General features: G+C 37.2%; 1 protein-coding gene across 6 annotated transcripts in view; it reads left to right on the top strand.

Annotated features, from left to right (window-relative positions):
• PLA2G4A (phospholipase A2 group IVA) overlaps positions 1 to 21,557 on the top strand; it is a 116,772-nt gene extending 95,215 nt beyond the window's left edge. For all 6 annotated transcript variants that reach the window (XM_035537142.2, XM_035537143.2, XM_035537140.2 and 3 more), the window contains 8 exons: positions 2,834 to 2,971; positions 3,307 to 3,399; positions 6,633 to 6,704; positions 8,897 to 9,139; positions 14,163 to 14,347; positions 16,772 to 16,967; positions 17,157 to 17,314; positions 18,889 to 21,557. In XM_035537142.2, coding sequence (XP_035393035.1) covers positions 2,834 to 2,971; positions 3,307 to 3,399; positions 6,633 to 6,704; positions 8,897 to 9,139; positions 14,163 to 14,347; positions 16,772 to 16,967; positions 17,157 to 17,314; positions 18,889 to 19,020 — 1,217 coding nt within the window. In that variant the 3' untranslated portion in view covers positions 19,021 to 21,557. The remainder of the gene's footprint in view (positions 1 to 2,833; positions 2,972 to 3,306; positions 3,400 to 6,632; positions 6,705 to 8,896; positions 9,140 to 14,162; positions 14,348 to 16,771; positions 16,968 to 17,156; positions 17,315 to 18,888) is intronic.
• Positions 21,558 to 22,059: the final 502 nt, after the last annotated feature.

Here is a 22,059-nt window from a genome sequence, read left to right as displayed (position 1 = left end):
GGCCAGCAGCAGGGCCCTTATCTAACATGGGGCAGCTTCTAGATTCTTCTCGCAGAAGCCACCCCTGTAGTCCCCCTGCTACCAAAACCCCGCCACATAAACCCACTACAGATGACCTTCTGTTTTCTGAGGAATTTTATTTGGGTTCCTTATTTGCTCTTTCTAAAAAACAAAATGATATTTAGGTAATAATCATAGAATCATAGAATCATAGAATCAGTAAGGTTGGAAATGGCCTCTAAACAAGTCCAGAACTACCTGAAGGCTGGTCAAGTTTCTCGAGCCTTATCATTCTCAAGCTTACAAAAAAGGCATTGCCTCTGTCAATGGATCTTGTTTTCCCTTTTTGAGACCATCACATTTATTATCATATAGAATGCTAGATCTTGATTGTTTCTGTTTAAGCTTCTTTTCTCCTTTTAGAACTGAACAGCTACTTCTGGTATGAAGTATGTAGTAGGTTTTGAAGAAAAATATTTACACTTTCTTATTTACTAGATTATAGTCATAGGTGAGATCTTTCATGTAGTTTCAAGTTGAAATGCATTAATTATATCAGGTAACATTCCTGTGAGGAGTGATGGTACAAGATTTCATGCAGCTACTAATAGTTTTCATGCCCCAGGCTCTGCATGTTTTCCCAACTCATAGTATTCCTGACCCTGGTGGCACCGGCCATACCCAGAACTGCAGTAATCATTATAACTGAACATAATTACAGTGATTTAGTTAAGAGGGAGTTTTTTATTTTTTTATTTTTTTAATTTATTATTATTATTAAGATAGCTTCTTTAATGATAAGGAGATACTGATATCCAGTGTTAAAGAGGGGAGTGTAATTTAACATTTGGCTTTGGTATTGCATGCTTCCATCCCTCTAACAGCCTCATTTGCCACTTCTCCTGCTGCTGTAATGCCAGACCAGTTGAAATTTGGATTTTAGGGTTTTGCTCTTGAAACTACTTGTAGTAAACTTACGGTAGCTACCAGCATTTCTGTGAGCGTGTGTGTGTGTTTGAGTGCTGTCTGTGCATTTATGTGCCCTATCCTGAGGCTGCTAGTTGTGTATTGTTGGGAAATTATTACCTTTGTCTTCCCTTCTGAGAGCCAGCTGAAGGCTGGTACGTAGGAATGTAGTTATGCTCTTACATGAGGACCACATCCAAAGTGCAATCAGTGAGCATGACTGAGACTTTTGACTTCAGTACATTTTGGCTCAAGCCACTGGCAAGGAACTAACCTGATTAACTGAGACAGAAATTCTCTGAAACACCAAGTATTTCTCTTTGTATAGGGTTCCACTCTCACTTTCTGACCTTCGGGGAGAGGCTTGTCTCTTGGAACATTCAAGTCCTGCTCGTTTGAATGGCCGCTATCTCAAGGAGCTTCAGGAATGGCAGAAGCTAAAGTCCTTTAATTTTAAGACAGACGTCTTATTTCCTGAGTGGAGTATATGATTTGAGAAATAATTATCTTTAGTGAAAAAAAAAAAGGTGGACTATCACAGATAAAATTAATTCTAATTCTAAATAGTTTCATTATCAACATGGTTCTGAAATATGTATCTTCCAACTGCTGTTGATGGTACTCAAAGGGAAATAGCTTTAAATTCCTGGACTGGTCTCCAAAGGAATTTCCCTCTGTTCCAATAACAGTGAAAATTTATTTGTGGGTGGTTGATACGGAAAATAGGATGTTGTATCTGACAATGTAGATAAGTGTTGCCCCACCAGTGAAACTCACAACAGTCATAATTAAATCTTTCCTTTTCAGTACAAGTGGTTAACGTTCTGGTTAACATTTCAATGGAAACACTGAATACCTGGATGAGTGGATGGCATCCTATGACCTGGGGGGATTTTTAAAGCTCTTTCTTTTGACTTTCTGCTTCAGAATTTTTCTTCTAATTTAGTTATAGAAGAAGTCAAATTGATGACTATTAAAAATGTGGAAGTTAAGATAGACGATTGAATGAAATAATGAAAACGTACAATATTTTTTGTTCCTTTTTGCTCCCTTTTTGAAGTGAGTTCTCAGATATTAGCAACTCCACTGGTACCAAAGAAAATATTTCAAAGTCAACTAAAAATCCATTTTCAAAAAAGACATACACTGTAGAATGGAAATTGCTTCTGAAGTTTTTTCGATTAAATCAGAAATGACATTAGAACATTTTGTTTCATATTTGTACTGAATTCTCTATTCCATAAGCTGGCATGTACATATGTTGGCATAATTTGGTACTAATAATTTCTTCAACTGTCTTTTAGCTTTGCATTTTCTTGTTGGAAACTATTTTTGGTGGAATCCAAATGTCTCCTCTTCTGTAATCCTTCACAACATAACAATCTTTCTTGTGATTTCAAATAATTTTTCTGCTGCCTTTGTTGTTTACATCTGCATATTTGGATGATATATTTGGTAGGATCCCAGTGAAAAGAAAACTTTGAACTTAGACCCATGTTGGCACTTCATGTGAAGGGGAATCGCATGGAAGCATGAGATGAAAAACAGATGTCATTTTGTTTTTTCTCATTCTTGGTGGCTACTTTTTTACATCTGTTTTTCCAACCTCCTATTTTTTCACCAAATTTTGTTGTGATAAAAGAGAATGAGAATTCCTTCTTCACTGTGGCGTGAGGCTGTTCTTCATTTGAAATAAAAGTTTTGACTTTGCACGATGTAAAAGTCATTACTGTTGATTGTTTAGCATTTAATTTACTGTCAGTTACATTCCTTGGACAGGGTCTTATTCATTCAGGTATACTCATCCTCTATTTCTATTCAGATTGAGATTGCTAACTAAACAAACTTTTTATTTCTTATTTTGCAGACTGGGTGGAATTCAGTCCATATGAGATTGGTATGGCAAAGTATGGCACTTTTATGTCTCCTGATTTGTTTGGAAGCAAATTTTTTATGGGGACAGTGGTGAAGAAGTACAACGAAAATCCTTTGCATTTCTTAATGGGTGAGTATGAGACAGAAGGAAACTTAAAACTAATTTCAGTAGCATTGAGTAGTAGTGGTTTTAAATGCATTCACAGAAAGTGTAAAACCAGAAGTACAGTTATTAATTTGCTGGAAGATAGACATTTGAAAGATTTCAGAGACATGGGTTGGAATTTTGAGGTTTTGGTTTCTGGTAAACCTGAGTTTGTTCTAAAATCAGAGGTCTGGTCAGAATGAAAGCAACTACTTAAATAGTGCGGTACAAGGTGGTTTCTTTTTTTTTTTTTTTTCCTTTTTTTTTGTTTTGTTTTTCCTTCTACCAGCCTCCACTCATCGTTTGCTTTTCCTTTTCAGGTGTCTGGGGCAGTGCATTTTCTATATTATTTAACAGAGTGCTCGGTGTCTCCAATTCTCAAAATAAAGGTCCCACCATGGAAGAAGAATTAGGTAATTTTAGTAAATACTTGTACTACTAAGCGAAACAATTGCTAACAAGATTCAGTGAATTCTCTGCGGAACGATGGCACTGTGCAGGTAGTCATTTTGAGAATGTGTAATGCAAAGAAGTTTAACTACTGGCATTGGTAGGTGCTAGTGAGGTCAGGGAAAGAGGATTAGTAATTTTCTTTCTTTCACTTTTGCTTCTGATCAGTATCAGAGGTACTGAACATCACATGAATATATCCACCTAATATTTTCATTGAGGTAGGATTCCAACACCCTTTCTTATGTTGTTTTGCTAGTTTTTGGAGATTAAAAGATGACAAATAGTTACTTTTAAATTGCTAAACACTGTACTGTGCTATTCTAGGAGTTAATTGAGTAAAAAGAAATTTTATAGTCTCTGGATTGTTAGATTATTCCTTTCTAGCCACAAGTAAGCTGTTGGTATGTGATCCTTTGCTTACTAATTCAGTGATTTCGGTTCCACTGCTAATGCTCAAATGGCAAAGTAACTGTAAGAAAAGAGTTGCAATTTGCTTGGGATATACTTTATTATGCTTTATTTGAGAATGTTGTTGATAATGGAACAGGTTTTTTTATACGGTTTTCCTATTCAGAGGGCATTACAGGGAAATGTCTTTAAAACAAAAAATAAATTGTACTAGACAGCCAGATTTTTCTAAAAGTGTGGGGAGAGAGTGCAGATTGAGGTGATTAAAAAACAAATCCCTAAGCCCCTCAGCTATATCTCTCTCCTAATAGATGTTTTTCAGTTTTTTGATACTGTATTATTTATGGATGAAAATGAAACCTGTTCCTCCAGGTTCATGTTTCTAGTACACCTCATGAATGTTAACGCCTACTAATGGAGGATCTTTGTCAATGAATTTGAGAGTGGAAGGGTCTATGTTATGCTTTTTAAGATTCTGACAGACAGAATTTTATCTCCCATCCCTGGCTGAAGTCTCTGTATTTATTTCACATAAAATTAAAAAAGTATGCACTAAAATGGGATAAGATGTGAAAATACTGATTTGAGCAGAACCACAATCTATTGCCAGAGCTGCAAATGTCCCAGTAAAATCTTGGTACCACCGAAGTGAATGGCAAAATGCCAGTGGACATAGAAGAGACACAGTTGCACACATCAGGTATTATTCATACGTAGAAGCAATAAATAATCAATTTTTCATGGGGTTTACTTTAAAGAGATTATTTGATGTCCAAAAACTGCATTTCTTCTTGTTACCTTCCTTTTGGGGTCACCAGTGTTTATTTTTACCTGTTTTTCATGTTATTGCTTAAGAATTTGTACATGGTAGGCATTTGTGTGTGCTTGTCTACCGTTGATATTTTTGGGTAGTGTTTGAGAAGACCTACCGAGTATTAAAAAGTATTTAAGGAAAAATACATGATGACAGGAGCTCTTTTCTTTCTGTAGGTATTCTTATAGTCTTGTATGTAAGTCTAAGAGGGCATAATCCTCTTCAGAAAAAAACAGTAATGGTGGTCATTTGTATTTGCTGTTCATTACAGAAGTTAACAAAGCTGTATTTTTTTACACTTGATATTACAGTGAATCTCTCTTCAATATTCTCTTTCAACCTGGTATGCTTGTAAGAAATTAGATTTTATCCTTGAGCAAAAACTACAGTTAAACTTGCCATTGCTTTGATACTGCATAGAAATTACAGACTAAATGATGTGTGTGCCATCATAGAATAGAATCATAAAATATCCTGAGTTGGAGGGGACGCACAAGGATCACCGAGTCCAACTCCTGGCTCCACACAGGAACACCCAAAAATCAGACCCTGTGTGTGAGAGCGTTGTCCAAATGGTCTTCGAACTCCAGCAGGCTAGGTGACGTGACCACTGCCCTGGGGAGCCTGTTCCAGTGCCCGACCACCTCTGGGTGCAGAACCTTTTCCTAACACCCAGCCTGACCCTCCCCTGTCCCAGCTCTGTGCCGTTCCCTTGGGTCATGTTGCTGTCCCCAGAGAGCAGAGCTCAGTGCCTGCCCCTCCGCTCCCCTTGTGAGCCCAACAGAGACCAACATCTACATTAGCCTTCTATGAGAAAAAGTAGATGATTATTTACTTTCACTTTTCCTTGGGAAAAATAATTACTTGATCATACGATCAAGTTCATTCCAATTCAGTTTATTTCAACTGGTTCCAAATTCGGATTATAGAGATGATTCCTATCATACATTATACTAGGGAACAAAAGTGTTTTATTTTCCAGAGGTCTCTCTGATACAATTTCAGCACTGGACCTCAGCTTACATCTCCAGTTTCTGTAGAATATGAGCTTCCAAGATGAGGCTGCTCATAAAACATAGAAAATTGACTGTATTTCAAGAAAGACTTCCTTCCATAATTTTAAACTTGGTTAATTACTTTATATGTGGTATAAACGAGACTTTAGCAAAAATAATGTTGTCTGTCCGTAATTCATTTTCACATGAATTAACCTCCAGTACAGGTCTGACTTGGGAGTGGAATGCGTTTCTTTTTCCGTACTCATTTTTGACATTGAAATAATTCTCAAGATAGTAGTGAACAGTTAGTAATGACTTTGTGGATATTTTAGAAACAAAGCTTTAACTCTAACAAAATACATATTTTTGCCAGAGGAGTTCCTTCATTTCTGTTTTTATTTCTCCCACTTCCTGTTATGAGGTAAAAACAGTTGTCTCTTCTGCCTTTGTAACTGCACTGGCCTTTATTTTTCAGGCATACTTGAGTAACACTTTAATAGCCATCTTGGCTTTTGTTTTTTCCCCACTATTTTAATGGGTTCATATATGTATGAATGAGGCTGTGTTCTTCTTTTTCAAAAATTAGTATTGAATTAACAGAACTCCTGTTGTCTTTCAACTTTGCTAGGAGTTATTGAGACAATAAAAACTATAAATTTTATTTAAGGTGAATGGAATGTATCAGATACATGATGAAGTAGCGGGTGGTGTGTACTGCTTTACATTTTCCTTTTGCTTTCTCAGCCTTTTGGCTAATCTTCTCAGTGCAGGAGCTTTGCAAAAATTGCAAACTAAAGCCAATATGTTGTGATCAGATTCTGACTATAGAGATGTCCACAACAGATGAAATCTCTTAGCTGTATTTCCTGTTAGGAAAAGTACCAGTTTTATGCCTTATTTTTTTTTTAACTTCTTAGCTATTTTGACAATTAAGTTGTAGCAGTTTCAAGTAATTTTTTGTTTCTTTCAACAGAAAATATTAGGCTAAAGCACCTTGTAAGTAATGACAGTTCAGACAGTGAAGATGAATCACAGCATCCAAAAGGTAAGGAAATCACCACATTTTATTTCATAGTTTACTTTCTTCATCAGCTTTCTTGTAGCATATTCAAGTTTGTGGATTGTCAAATCCCATTCTTAGTCATATCAAGAGTCCCTTAGAAAAGAGGGCGGTCATTTATACCAGTAGTATAAAACCTGCCTGCTTGGTACAAGGGTCTTAAAGAAGCCAGTGGCTCAGCAAAATAGAGAAATCTTGAACAAGAGACCTCAGAAGGCCTTTGGCTTGGCCACGTGTCTGCTGCTCAAGTCAATGACAAATTCTCTTGCATGTCTTCAGTCTTGGCATCAGCACAACAAGGCTTCACAGTGCTCTTAGATTTCATGTACATCCAAAAATTAGCCTTTCTGAATCAGGGATCTCCTGAAGTCCAGCAAGATACTGAGCTCAGAGGCATGTTTGAATTGTTATCAGCACAGCAGACTAGCACTACCCATTGTTTTAAGGGTTACTTGTCAAATACTTACTTGAGAATGGTTTACTTTGTGTTTACAGCATTCATAGATGTCTTTTAGCTCCTGTACAAATGACATCTTATACAGGAAATTCTAAGTTAGCACAGTGTTTTAAACAGTGCCCAAATCCAGTTTCCCAAAAGAGGCACAAGCACATGTGGAATACTGGTCAGTGGGAAAAAAAAGACCCTATTAAAAAATTTAGGCACCTGAACCACCTACAGAGGTCTGTGATTTTAGTCAGGTTCTCTATCTCATCCTAATAATGCTTTCTGTATTTGATGATACTTTTGGAGAATAGTGATTTTCACCTGAAAATTTCAATTATTTTTTAAAAACTAAAGCAAGGGCAGGAATGAAGCTCTATGTTCTCCTTTGTAATTTTAGGGTCTGCAGGAAGAAAAAAAAATTCTGTGAAATGAGACTGTGATTGAGTCATTAGCTCAGCTGAATGATTACTACTTCACTTCCCCTTATGTGTAAAATAATAGAGAATGGGTGATACCACATCTTATGTTTATTTGCAGATTTCCTGTTTAAGTACTAGAAGCACTGTTTAAGCCAGCAGCAAGAAACACTACATTTCTTTCAGTTTGTAGCCATAGTGGACAACCTACAAATCTGATTTGTATGCATTTAGTAATCTTTCTTAATTCTATAGGATACTTTTGTACAGATGTTGGACCTCAAAACCCTGTGGTGTTTGATGTTTGTTTTCTCTCTGTTTATATAAAAAGCCTGAGCCTGCGTTATCTTCTTAAAAAAGGTCAAGTTATGAGAGGCTATGAATGTAAGGTCACACCAGTCCATGTCATTTTAATGTCTATAGCATCTGGCTATAGACATTAGAGTACATTTTATTGTATTCTTTAATTAAAACTTAATATTGATTGTAGTCTATAGTTTACTGAAATGATATTTTCAGATATTGTAGAATTCCTGTGTTTACAAGCATTCAACAAGCATTCTTGTTTATACAGATATTACAGAATTTATATTTAATATCTGCAACTTTATACATACCCTGTATCTACTGTGGCTGCGAAGAATGCAATTAAGTCTGTGAGTGCTTGCAGTAAAGTGAAATAGAAATGACCTCTTTTTGAGCAGAGGCCACCCAAAGGTCTCTTTCTAAACCTAAAAGAGTGGTATTTTCCAAGGACAGGGTAGAGGGATGTTTTAAGGAGAATGACTGAATCTGCTTCTGTAAAGATTCAGAGGACTAACTTTGGCTCCTTAAGGAGAGCTGAGTTTCTAGCAGTCAGCAAAGGATGGAGGAGGGTGTAATGCACATCAGGATGAATTTAGGTATGCATAGTATGGACATTCCTGATTCAAGTTTGTTACCTGAGCACAGGAGAGTTTACATTTTGGCTGTCAGCACAGCTAAAGTTAAATCCTCGTTGCCCTTGCCAGACTAGCTAAAAACGGTTCAGGTCGTCTAACAGAGTCCCAGCATATTTTCCTGATGAACACATCTACACTACTGTAGCACAATGAGAAGTTTCACTGGCCCGTGAAGGAAAGAGGATGATTTCTCTCTATTTTCTTAGTAAAATTCTTGCATCAAAGCTCCTTCATTTAATCCATAGCTTCTTGAAAGAAGGATATAGTTTTGTGTAATAGGTCCTTTATTTTACTAGACCCTGGTTTTACTAGATCTTGGTTTATACTCCACACATTAACAGTCTCACCATTGGTTATTTTCATTTGCCTCTACAGGCACTGAGAATTCTGAGGCAAACCAAGAATATCAGAACAGCAGCCAAGAAAGCTGGGTGCAGCGAATGCTGATGGCTTTGGTGGGTGATAGTGCTCTTTTCAACACCAGGGAAGGGCGTGCTGGAAAAGTGCACAACTTCATGCTGGGATTGAACCTCAACAGCTGCTACCCACTCTCTCCTCTGGCAGACCTTCTAACTCAGGAATCCGTGGAGGAAGATGAACTAGATGCAGCCGTAGCAGGTTAGTTTGGAGAAAGCCCGTGTTGATGCTTATTTATTGTGAAGCTGTGAGTTCCTCAGTGTGGTAACATTTACTCAAACTGTGAAGTGTATGGTGGCTAGGACAGTAGCTGCACAGAATTAGGAATCATATTTGAACGGTATTTTGAAGATTTCCTATAGACAGTGTTACTTATACTCTGCTTATTGGAAGCCTATGAATTTCTGAGTATTCTTCTGGCACTGGTGCCTTTCTTTTTTCTTCCTTGGTAGGCAACAGAGCACTGAGTTAAGGATGTGACTTTCCCCATAGAAAAGTTGTATGGGAAGATATATACTTTGTGGAGCCTCCACACACAGTTTCTGTGATTCATATTGCAATGCTTGGGGTTTATTGTTGACATCCTTCAAGTTGAGGAACTGCAAATCTCCATTCCTTCTATGCTCTCACATGGCAGCACAGCACTGCCAACCATACCTCATAATAACAACAGTCACTCCAGCCCCTATTTTCTGTTCAGAGGAAATAGATTGTCCTAGTTGGTCATTATGCAATAGTAAATACCAGATGTCGTTTAAAAGCTTAAGTAGCAGACGGTCTCTAATGTATATTTGTTAATGTAACAAATCCCTTTGAGTGGTTGTATAGTAATTTCCATCTGTGTTCCACTTTCTAAATATTTTTACCATCTCAGAGGTGTTTACAGCTGGGTAATCTTAATATTTATAGTGCTTGTAAAAGAGGCAGGAAAGCGGGTAATAGATTCATGGTTGGAAAAAATGACAGTTGATGAGAATTTTGCCTAATTAAGATGTGGATAATCTTCAGTATCAACTATCAGCTTCCTGGGTCTTAATTTCAGTTGAAATAAAATGCAGGTTTGATGGAATGAGCCTGCTCCTCTGATACAATTACTTTTGAGTGCCTATCACCTGAAAATTCTCTGGCTAAAATGTCTGGCAGAAGTTTGATTTAGCTGCAATTTTTATTGTTTGTTGAAGCCCACACTCATAAACCTGAACTAACAACTCAGATCTAACAGCTGTGAATAGTCACAATGTAGTCAAGGGTAGTAGAAAGACAAAACAAAAGATGAAATTTCAGTAGTTGATATAAAATTTAATCATTCAGTAGTGTGATAAGTGTATCCACATTTTAATGGTGTTAGTGAATTTTGCTAGTGAATATGTAAGAACCTAGGAGTCCAGAGGAGTAAATAGAAAGGAAACTTTGGAATAAATTTGAAATATTGTGTATTAGCAAGGCACTGGCTGCATTTAAGCATTGCATATTTATTCCTATCAGTGAGAATTTAGCTAGCGGTTTGAGTACAGAGAGAAGTCTCAATTGCTGTAGAACTTACTTTTTTTCTTATTAACAGGCCCCAAAGGGAGAAGTAAGTGAATCAGAAAGGATATAAATAATGCTTTACATCTCCAGTTGACTCAAGCCTTTCACAGACACGCTGAGTCGCACTGTGGAGAATGAACTGTGGTAGGCATAAGCCGATACTACAGGCATTACGGAGGGCAGAATTTAGTCTCTGGAGTACCCTGAAGAGATCCCAGCTGCTTGATCTGAAAGTAAAAATCCTTTAGGAAGTGAAACAGGTACGACCAGGCAGTAGTTTAGAAACAGAATCACATGCTCAGTGTTCCCAGCATGCACATACCTGGTGATGTTGTTCTCCACCAAACCCATGGCATTTAAATAATTCCCTTTTCCCAGGAGTACAAATCATGCCCGAGTTTTAAGACTTCAGCATGGGTGTGCTGTCGGCTTAGAAGCAAACATTCTTACAGCCCCAGATTCTGTTCGTACAGCAATCAGTGGGATTACTGCTGCTTACTTCAGTGGACCAGCATCTAACTCCTTCCAGTGCAGGAGCAGAGAGTATATATACAAAAACTGCTTTTGCAGTAGAAATGTGAGATCATTAAGGGCTTTAACTCAGTGAAAATGCCAACTTAGTTCCTATATTTGAACTATACTGTGATTTTATCGTCTTTTTATCGTGTACCGTAGTTTGGTAATTCTAGCTTTTTCGGGCTTACATTCTTGGTTTATATGCTCAAAATAGTTGGCATCGTTCTGCTGTGGATTCAGTTTTTGCTGAGCATGTTCTTAATTGCTCTCAAATATGCTTTAAAACTTTACACCTCATGAGTAGTTTCACTGTGAACTCAGAGTTGTTTTGTTTCTGTTCTTTGGTATTACAACACACCAAAATTGCTTGAGAAAATGCCAACTGAATAACAATAAGGAAAAAAAATAACTCGGTCTCTGCTTCCTTACTTCAGTATTTATGGAAACTGTTATAGTAGATGCACGTCAATAGCAAATGCCCTCTTCATCTCTCTTACTTTCATTGAAGCTGCCGTCTGTGACAAAGTTTGGCCTCTGGAACATTCTCTTTCTTTTATTTCTAAACCATTCTTAATACCCGTTTGTGTATCCGATTACTGCAAATGAGATAGGCATGCTGTGCTGGTTTCACACAGAGCTATGCTCCCAAACATGTTGTGCTTCTCTCAGCTGGTAGCTTGGACTGAAAGCTTCTCGTAATATGGATGCATCTTTTATAAAGGCAGTCTGCATGAGCTGAAAATTAATGTCCGAGGCTCTCAAAGCATAAATACTCCTTTCAGTCTTCACACTGCTTGATGAATAATGATGGGTTGGTTGAGCAGGGCTACTAGAGTATGTAAAGTGATTGTCCTGGATTCGTGTATTCTAAAATGTAAAAAGAAGAAAGGTTTCTTATCCAGCCCTTCAGAATAACTACAGCACAGGGTATAAAGTAGACAAGGCTTCTTTTAGCACCAGGGACTCACATTGTACATTACACATCTCCCACGAGCAATTGCAGCCTCACCTGCAGTGCCCTGACCTGTGGCTCAGTCTGGCTGCTTGCCTTATCTCACTGGGTTGGTGTGTGTTGCTTCTGGCCTCCATCTCCATTGTGTAAATCAAATCAAACTCCATGCCGAGTCTGCCTTTAAATTCGTGTCATTAAGATAAATAAATAGGCACTGGATAATGTTCATTGCTTTTGGAATTCTGGCCCAGTAACAGAGACATAAGTTACATTTAATTTTATTCTCAGTTCAGAGATTACAAGTATACTTCTGAAAGGAATTATATATATAAAAAAAAAGCAAAAATCTTAAGTTGAATTTCTCTTGTAATTACAGGAGTCCATGACTAATAAAAAAACTGTGGTAATTATAAATTTATTGATGATATTACAGTGCTTTAGCATTTAAAATATCTTATTCTGGGTGGTACAAGTTTTGTTTAAAAGATAATTGTTAACTTGATTTTGGCTTCAAATTCAAATTTTATGAAGTAAACTAAGAGTAAACTAAAAAGATGTTTTTGCAATTTTTAGGAATTCTATTGAGAATAAGGTTTTAAAATAAATTATAAATTGTGTTTGAAATATTGCCTTTAAAGAAGGAGGGAGGAAACAAAACTGTTTTAGTTATCTTAAAAGTATCTGTAGTAGGTGTATGTTTCTAACAGTGGGTTTTGAACTATAGTGAATTTGGTAAAGACTAATATATTTTCACTGATTTATGCTAATTCATGGCTGTGAAATATATCTAATTCTAAAATAAGAAGAAAATAAGGCAACGATGCCAAGTATTTTGAGCATATATACCAGGAATGCTAAAATAAGCTCTCACTCAGCCCTTTAACACTAGGCAGTCATTTGAAAGTGTTTTCTCTCATGGAAATCAGTGCAAATATTAGGAAATAGGTGGATCATTTCTCATCAAAGTGACTTTCAGTAAATAATAATAACAGAAATAAAAATTAAAAAATACGTAATCTGAGCATTTTTTCAGCTCATAACAGTACATTTTTCTCATGGATCCTGAAATGAAGAAGGAAAGCTGTTCTAATGAAATAGAGTTTGAATCAGTTTTGATGGATTTTATTCACATTGCTCATACTTTCAGATGACTTTTATTGCCAATAGGTTGGTGTTAGGAAATTTAATTATACAAGAAATAGTTACAGTGTTCTGTTCATCACTGCTTAGATTACACTGCCCTCTACAGATATGATCATTAGTTTTCAATCAAATGGCCAAAACATGCATCAGAAATAGTTTTAAAATCTAGAGCAAGAAAAGACTGTCAGGAGCAAAGTGTTAACTACTGCAGGGGTAGTTTAGCAGTATCCAGGGACTTGGGTAAGTGCAAAGATTGCTTGTTCTTTCCTGAGTTGCACCCAGGGAATGTTGGAGTCGAAGAGAAAACATCATCTTCGCCCTAAGTTTGGTCATTAGGGATAGAAGACTATTTTATACGATACCATGGCAGTAAGTAGCTAATTCTGTTCAGTGCTTAAATTTTGGATACTAATATGAGTTCTCACTTCTTTTTGTTCCTTTTTGTTCCTAGTATAGTAATGAGTATGAGGTCATGAGGTTTGGAGTAGGTTGAAAAGCAAGTTGTTTGACTTGCTAGTCTTAATTTTAATAGTCAGAAACAGACAAAGATGAGCAGCACTCAGGAGCAGAGCCACTTCAAAGCTTTGTGGGCAAATTCTAGTTACTTGGGTGAAGAAGATCTGGGAAGGACAGAAGGTTTGGGAGGAAACCTGGAGGAGAAGGTTGGACAGGGAGTGTAGGACCAGGGATGTATGTTAGTAATCTGTCTCAACGTCCTGTAAAGACTTTCCTTTGTGTCTTGGGTTGTTAGGGTTGAAGGGATAAAGCTGGGAATGCAAGGGTCAAACCTGGGCATCTGTCCCCATCCGTTATGCTTTGAGCCACCTCTGCTTCTGCCTTGGGACAGGCTGTTGTTGTGCATGGCCTACTGAGGTCCCTGCCAGCCCTGTTTTGTTTCTCCTTCTCCAGTTGTTAAGATGAGAATTAAGGTTATACATATGTTCATAGTATGTGTAGCTGCAATACCAAAGATTAGATTCTGTGGAATGTTCAGTACTTGGGGAAACACTAGAAACCCCATCAAAATTGCAGTTCTTAATTGCTGTTTTCCTGTATTGTTTTGTTTTTATTTGTTCTGCGTAGATCCTGATGAGTTTGAGAGGATATATGAACCACTAGATGTGAAGAGCAAAAAGATTCATATCGTGGACAGCGGGCTTACATTTAACCTGCCATATCCACTTATCTTAAGACCTCAAAGAGGGGTTGATCTCATCATCTCTTTTGATTTTTCTGCAAGGCCAAGTGATTCCAGCCCTCCCTTCAAAGTAAGTAAGACAGGCCATTCCTTTCCTTGCGTTAATAAATTTATGTTGACTCAGTTTCTTTCTTCCAGTTGGGTTGGCCACACATTTCATGGTTCCAAAAGACCATAGTGCCCATCTACAGCATTGGAGCGACTTGTTTCCACATCAAGGCAGAATATTCCACTCTGCCTTAGTTTCTGTATGTGTTACTCCCATGATGCAACTGACACAAAGTAGACAAATACAGTTTTGGTCTCTGTAAACCATTGTTAGAAGTAGTAGCTATGTTGCTTTTTATGAAAGTCTTGCCTTCACGTTGAACTGCAGAATGTTATGTCAATGGGAAATAATTAAATTTACTGTTGTGCTAGCACTCTAGCTCTCTACAACCATTCTCAGTGATGCAAATGAATGGTTTTCTGTCATCATCTTGTAGAAAAGTTTTCAGTCACCCTGGTATTGCTAAATATTTAACATTTTGAAAGTGGGACTAACTGTTCATTTTCATGTCTCTAGGATAATCCCAGTACTGGTTTAAGTAGGATTCCTAACACCAGTCATGCCAGAGCAAAACAACCACAGAAAAATACAGATTAAATTACCTGCTTACTTACTGTAGCAAGTGTGGAAAGCATAGCTGTCTGTGCAACATGTACAAGTTGTGCATCCAGGCAGCTCTATTTGGTCAGAAAAGGTTAATATTGGATGATTTGGTAGCTGACGCAGAAACAGTAACAGTTAAAATGTCTGTTGAGAGGGTCTTAAAGAAGAGGCAACACTTACTGGAAACCCAAGTGAATTTTTAAAAAGAACTTAAATACCTGTTTGAGAAACACCTGGCATTCTTTGTAAAAGTGCTTTATAGACAATTTTCAATTAGAACAAGGAAAAAACATTTTTTTCCTTCATACTACCAAAGGACAAGACCTCACAGCAACAGTGAAAATAACACCACGCCAAAACGAAATCTAGATCACTGTTGTCAAACGCAGAGAAAAACAAGCCTCAGATGACTAGAAAGGAGTAACTTCTGTAATCTCTGGGTCTCGTGGGGGCCACCTGGAGCACTGAGAGGAACTGGAGCAGTGCCTTTCATCTTTCTTTAATTGATTCAATCCCACAGTCTTCTTTCTTCCTTTAAGTTTCTATTTGTTTAAGAATTTCTCTCCTTTTTTGTCAGGACTGTTTCCCCTGTCTGCTAGATTTACTGATGCAGTGTCATCATCTCCCCTGAAACTCTTCTTCCCACCAGTTTTTTATGTTCAGCACATGGAGTCTGTGTAAAAGGCTGTTTATATTTGTCTCTGTTAGTCTGCCTAGGCATTCAACTTTCTGTTTCCAGCAATTGCAATTTTCTGTGCCATTTTGGTGAACATACCATAACATGGAGAGATTGGTTGGAGTATCAGTATGTCATCCTGAAAGTTTTTCTATAAACCATAATTTTTAAAATGCAAAGTCATTTTACGCAAGAAAAGACAATGGGAAAATTAAATGATGCCTTAGATTTTCGTAAAGCCACCGGTGAAGGGAATGGTTCATTTGTTTCTGAAGCACAAGTATGTGTATAATAAAAAGAGTGACGTACTTCCAGCTAATACACAGCAATAGTCCACAGGCAGAGGTTGTATGGTGATGGCCTAAAGGACAGAAACCAGTTTTGTTTACTGACTCTGCAATCTCATTGGCTCTGCTTGCATTACAAAGAGTAAATGTCAGTTCAAGAGTTGGGCCTGTTGTATCTATGGTTGCACTCTAATATACTTTTATTACTCCAACACATAGGAAAATCAGCCAGCTGAAGTTGATAACTCTGCTCTTGTTTTATCATTTTACACCCACTATCTTTTAATCTCTTGTGTATCCACAACAGTTGCCCCAATTTCATTCAAAACAAAGATTAAATATGTTGACCTTCCCTCCCCTTCCTCTCACACACCCTCATTACATCCTTTTGAGTCATTATTTACAAATTATTTTGTTTACTCAATTGTCACGAGGAAAAAGAAGACTGTTTTCCTGACTTACTTCTTTGCTTAGCATGCTTTCGAATGTTCTTCTGTGCTGTGATGTGACTACGAACATAACAACGTGTGGATCGGTGTTTATTAACCCTCACTGGTTTCCATAGCACTGATACTCAGTTTGCAAGTAAAATTACAGATGGTTTTTTCTAGCTGTCAGCTCTGTAAATTCACCCAAAGATTTATATGACAGACCAACTCTTTCCTTCCTGTGAATCATCACAGGTGATGAAGATTGGGCAGGCTGAATGAGTTGCTCAGTTGCTAGACTGGGTCTCCTGTCCAAAGATGGACTTGATCAGTCCTTCTGTGGTAAAGAAGTGTGAGATAATAAAACTGCTTCTAGTGCGGATACCTGTATCCATCTAGATAAAATCCCTTTTTGCATTGAGCGCTTATATATATTGTGTTATCTTTCTAGGAAATTTTGCTTGCTGAAAAATGGGCCAAAATGAACAAGCTTCCTTTTCCGAAAATAGATCCAAATGTATTTGATCGAGAGGGCTTGAAGGAGTGCTATGTTTTTAAACCAAAGGATACCTCTTCAGAGAAAGACTGCCCAACTATAATCCATTTTGTTTTGGCAAACATCAACTTCCGGAAGTATAAAGCTCCAGGTGAGCAAGTAGTTTTGGATGCTGAATCTAGGTGTTCCTTTGAAGTTTTATAATGATGTAGTGTTTATAGACTAGAAATGCTTTGTCCCTGAAATGACTCTTAAGTCTATCTGTAGCAGTTAGGGATTTCAAAAAAAAAATTAAAAAATAAGTTGGTAAGTTTTAGTTGTGTTTTTGTTTCATATGCAGGTGTTCCAAGAGAGACACAAGAAGAGAAAGATTTTGCAGACTTTGACATTTTTGATGATCCAAATACACCATTCTCTACCTTCAACTTCCAGTATCCCAATGTTGCTTTCAAGAGGCTTCATGATCTAATGGAGTTCAACACCCTCAATAATATAGATGTATGTACACCAGTGTGGAAGGGGCTTAAAGGGTCTAGACTGTTAAAGGGGAAAGTAGGTAAACCCCTGGGTCTGCCATCCTAAAGGTACAGAAGTTTATTTCAGTGTTTGCCTGATTATTTTGGCATATAAAGTGCTTCCTGCATTTAGTTGTGCCCATTGTTATTTTGAAAATTGAGCTGGATCAAAGCCCATTGTAGTCAGTGGAAAAAATCTGCTTTATTTTAATGAGAGATGGAGTAAACTCAAGGTAGGTTCTTTATGAGCTTATGTATAAGCATGCTGATCATTACAAACTGTGTGATGGTTGGACCAGATGATCTTGAAGGTCTTTTCCAGCCTTAATAATTCTATGATTCTATGGCCAACTTGCGTCCTTCCAGCCTGGGAAGGGAAGTAGAGAATGCAGTTACTGGAAGTAACCCAGTGACTGGACTTACCTGAAGAAAGTTGGATGAGATGCTCAGTAAGAATTGGGTGAAGAGAATTTGGTCTTTCACTTGACCTCCATTTATGTACTACCTAAATATCAGTTTTATAGTAAGCATAACTATATATGATCCTCTGTCAATAATAATCTGTGAGGCTGCTGAAAGGGCTAGAGGCCCCTATTCCAGCAGATAAAAATATTTTCAGGACCATGAAGATTGACTTAATATGGTGGCTATCTTCCAAATAGAACTATGGGAGCATGGTCTGTGTGCTTTCCGTAATGTTTGACCCTGTGCTTGTTAGGATCCACTCCCATTCCTGCTCTGTTCTACTGCCATTTCTGTGTTGTTTTTGTCATTTTAACATCAAAAGCCCTGCAGGGTAACTGAGCAAATGTGACTGCAGAGGATGTAGGATTTTATGTTCAGGTTTTTATACTCAGGCCTTTATGTATGATGATTTTCTAAGAAAAAAAAAAAAAAAAAGGAAAATTGAACTTACTTTGCAAAGATCTGTGGAAATTTCCTTCTCAGCTCTCTCCATGGTATTTAATTATACTTTTTAATTGATACTAGCAGTAACACAGGGCTGTGATTGGTAACCCTTTTCTCACAGTATTCGTAGAGTGGCTTTCCATATTCACAGGTCTAAATCATCATCCCAGATAAAGAAAAGTGTGGTTTTTTTTCAGTGTAGTGAGTAAATCTTGTTGCTTTGGGACCAAGGAAGTGAAAGTGGGGATTTAATGTTTCAATATAGTTATGATTTCATACACCCTTTAAGTATGGATTTTTACATTGTTCATTTACCCTTCAGTGTTGTGCAGGGACTCAGTTGAGATGGTTCATTTAGTATGTTCCTGTGTGACTTGTTTGATGTTGGTGATATCCTGTCATACCTATTAACTACATCTAAATAATTGTTTTATACAATAAAACAAATGGAATTCATAAGTGATACTCAGCAACCACTTTGTTCAGAGGATGGAGTAGAGATGAAATTAGGAGCAACAGGTGTTAAGATCTGAAAGGGTCTTTTCTTTCAGTTAATAAATCATTAAAACTTAGTTATCTTTCATTATCATTAAATCATTAAAACTTAGTTAACTTTCCCAGAGTGACACATTGTTAATTGTTTTCCAGGTGATCAAGCAGGCTATGATGGAAAGCATTGAATACAGAAAGGAGAATCCGTCTCGCTGCTCTGTGTCACTTAGCAGTGTCGAAGCAAGGAGATTCTTTAATAAGAACAATCTTAACAACAACCATACGTAGAAGATGTGTCACAGGTCCCATTCCTTCAAGAAGCTGGTTCTATCTTTATAACTGGAGTTGTAAAGACATTTAAGAGCATCACTACTCTTGAAAAGGGTTGTGCAAAGGTCCTGAAAACCTTTTCTTGTGAATTTTCAATATTATTTTGTATTTCTTTTTTTTTTTTAAACATTGAAAACATTTCAGTATATTGATATCCTTACTTTAAGAACTATGTAATTAGGTTATTTTAACTATAAAGTCACTGAGTTCAGTGTCTTTTTTTTTCTTTTTTCTTACAAAATTGTAAACATTGGTGGTTTCTTTTAGTGGGACAATTGTCTTATATTTAATTGATGTAAACTGGGCATATCTTGAAATGTAACACAGAATTAGAAACACAATAGAATAAATCTTTAATAGCAGAGATGATACAGATATATACCTGGCCTCAGGCCCAGATTCCTCTCTGCTTTACACGAGTGAGAAGATTGCCTTCGACTTTAGTTTGAAAAGTCAATAAAAGATGACTATTACTGCTAGTCAGTAGCAGCTTCCTCGTATATTAAGTTGCTTGTCTGCTTACTAGCACTGTTGCTTGCTTGCTACACTGTTGATTTCTTATACTGGAAGGGGTTTTGCTTGCCAGTAACTGTTGGCTGTATTGGCCTAACCAAAACTCCATCATCAAGCTTGTGTTTCACCTTTTAATTTTATTCTGTGAGTGGTGGCTCTTAAACAACAAACACTGTGTAACAAATGGCTGTCAAAGAAATGGGATCTGTACATCTTTGATGTGATCAGTAGGATCCTCAGCTGGTTGTTAATGTTAGGAAAGCTGTTGTAGCTGATACTAAGAAGGATCTGCTCTTGAATCTTTGAATCATAAATATTTTCACAAAAATTGAAGTCCACTTTACTGTTGTTTAAGAATATATACATCCACTCAGCAAAAAATCCAGCCTCTTGCATTTTCTATTTCTCTTTTGTTCCACGAAATTACATTGCTTGAGTTTTAGCTGGTAGCACCTGTGTGTTAAGTGGTTATTAGTTCACATATTTCTGTCCCAAATGTTTCCAGGTAAATTAAAAATGATTTTGCATTTGATTATGATTAAAAGCAATACATTTCTGCAAAGGGACAGTGGCAACGTTTACAGTGGATAAATAAATTGTTCCCGTGTAAGAACGTGAAGTAGTTCATCTGTTAAGGGCTATATTTAAAGTCTATTTTTAGTACTTTGAATAGCAAAAAACTGCAAATAAACATAGATTATTTTAGTACCATCTGAAAAAGTGATTAAAATCTTCATATTAGATAACTGTGCAAATGCATAGGAAAGGGTAGTCACACCTCCAAACACTTCCAGCCTCCTTTGGAATAATGTAATCAGCACGTGTGAAACGAGCAAAAGGAACTGACAGGGCCACTGGGTGACACGCATCAGCGCTGCCTGTGTACCAGATCTGAAAGCCACAAATTTTAGGAATGCTTGGCTGATGGGTTTCATTTAAAACACCAACAACCAACCAAACAAAAACCCCTATGGAATTAACTCTCAGCGGATGCACCTGGTAGTCCCAGAAATTTTTTGTTATCTGCTTTGTTGTGGGGTTTGGAGAAGGTGGCAGGGGCTGAACAGTTTGGTTGAAGGTGAACTTAACTGTCTGGGAGAGTTAATGAAGAAGGACATGCAAAGGTACTTGTAGAGGTGAGAAGGTGGAAACCATCTCCAGCTGCCCTGTGTGCTGCTTGGACAGCAGCAGGTTGAGAACAGCACTCCTTTCTCTAGGATTTGCATTGTGGTGAAAACAGAAGGTGTTGTAAGTGGGATTGTTCATAGTAGCACTGTCAGATGGCATGGGTGTTTCTTTGCAAGAACTGTAAATGAGATTTTGCTCTCTGGATTTCTGTTGACATTAATAGGGTTCAGATTTCACTATCTTACCTTTCTGGTAGGGCTTTCAGGATTCTGGCAGACACAGAGATAATTGTCACAAGGGCATCACTTTGTGTAAAGAAGCATATCTGATCTTATTTGATAATTTTGTGACAAAACCACTTTTACTATAACTGCTCCTTTATCCAAGTTTATTGCTAATTCAGTGACTGTTCGTCTTATTTTGAATAATTGAGCTATTTTCAGTTGCTAAAATCTGTAAGCCCGGGGGAAGGGAAGTAATTATAATGCATAATAGATGCTGCATCATCCCTCCTTAAATCTACATGCAATGCTAGGTAATTAATAACATTTTCTGTATTGATTAATAGGTTTTATTTCTGTTTGACGTAATGCATGTTTAAAATCAATAGAGAAAATAGAAGTAACTTATCTTAGTGCTGCATAATTTAAACATTTTCCAGTAAATTTTGGAATACAGGAAGAAACTGGTACTGTTATTGTAATATTTTCTTTATATTTTCCCCTTTTTGTTAATGAGATAATGTTTGTATTTTGTAAGATGTACCTTCTTTGTTTTATAGAAGTTTTATCATACTTCACACAGTTTATATTTTTACAGTGTTATCAAACAATAAAAAATATATTTGGCACCTACTGTTTTCAGTTTATTTTGATCATTTACATGATATTTTCACTTTTTTTTGTGAATGGATGTGGAACAACTTTGTGGTGTACGTGGAACCTGGTGGAGCAGCTCACATGCAGGGAATTCAGGGCTTTCCTTGTTAGTCTTTCTTTCTAGTTTAACTGTGAAGAATGCAACTTCTTTGAGCAGCCCAATGTGTGGTGATGGGGCGTCAATCCACTTCAATCCCTGCTGTTGTATTTTGCTGCCACCACTCTGCCAGCTGCTTTGTGCTTTCTCTTAAGAGCTTGACAGCATGGGCTTGGATGCTAGGTTTTTACTTTCTTTAATCTCAGAGTTCTTCAAAAGCAGGCCAAAGTTCCTCCAAACCTGTTTGGGTCAAATAGCTTTTGGCTTGTTGCTTCTGTTTGCTGAAGACCGAGTACAGTCTGTCATCTGCAGGTACTTCAGAAATGCAAGGGCATCATTGTGACGAGAGGTGCATAAATACTCCTCATTGCTCTTTGGCAA

This window comes from Cygnus atratus, chromosome 8 (assembly GCF_013377495.2).
Source record: "Cygnus atratus isolate AKBS03 ecotype Queensland, Australia chromosome 8, CAtr_DNAZoo_HiC_assembly, whole genome shotgun sequence".
NCBI classification, from domain to species: Eukaryota; Metazoa; Chordata; class Aves; order Anseriformes; family Anatidae; genus Cygnus; species Cygnus atratus.
The sequence above is the reverse complement of the archived record's forward strand: the minus strand, read 5'-3'. Positions and strand labels throughout refer to the sequence as shown.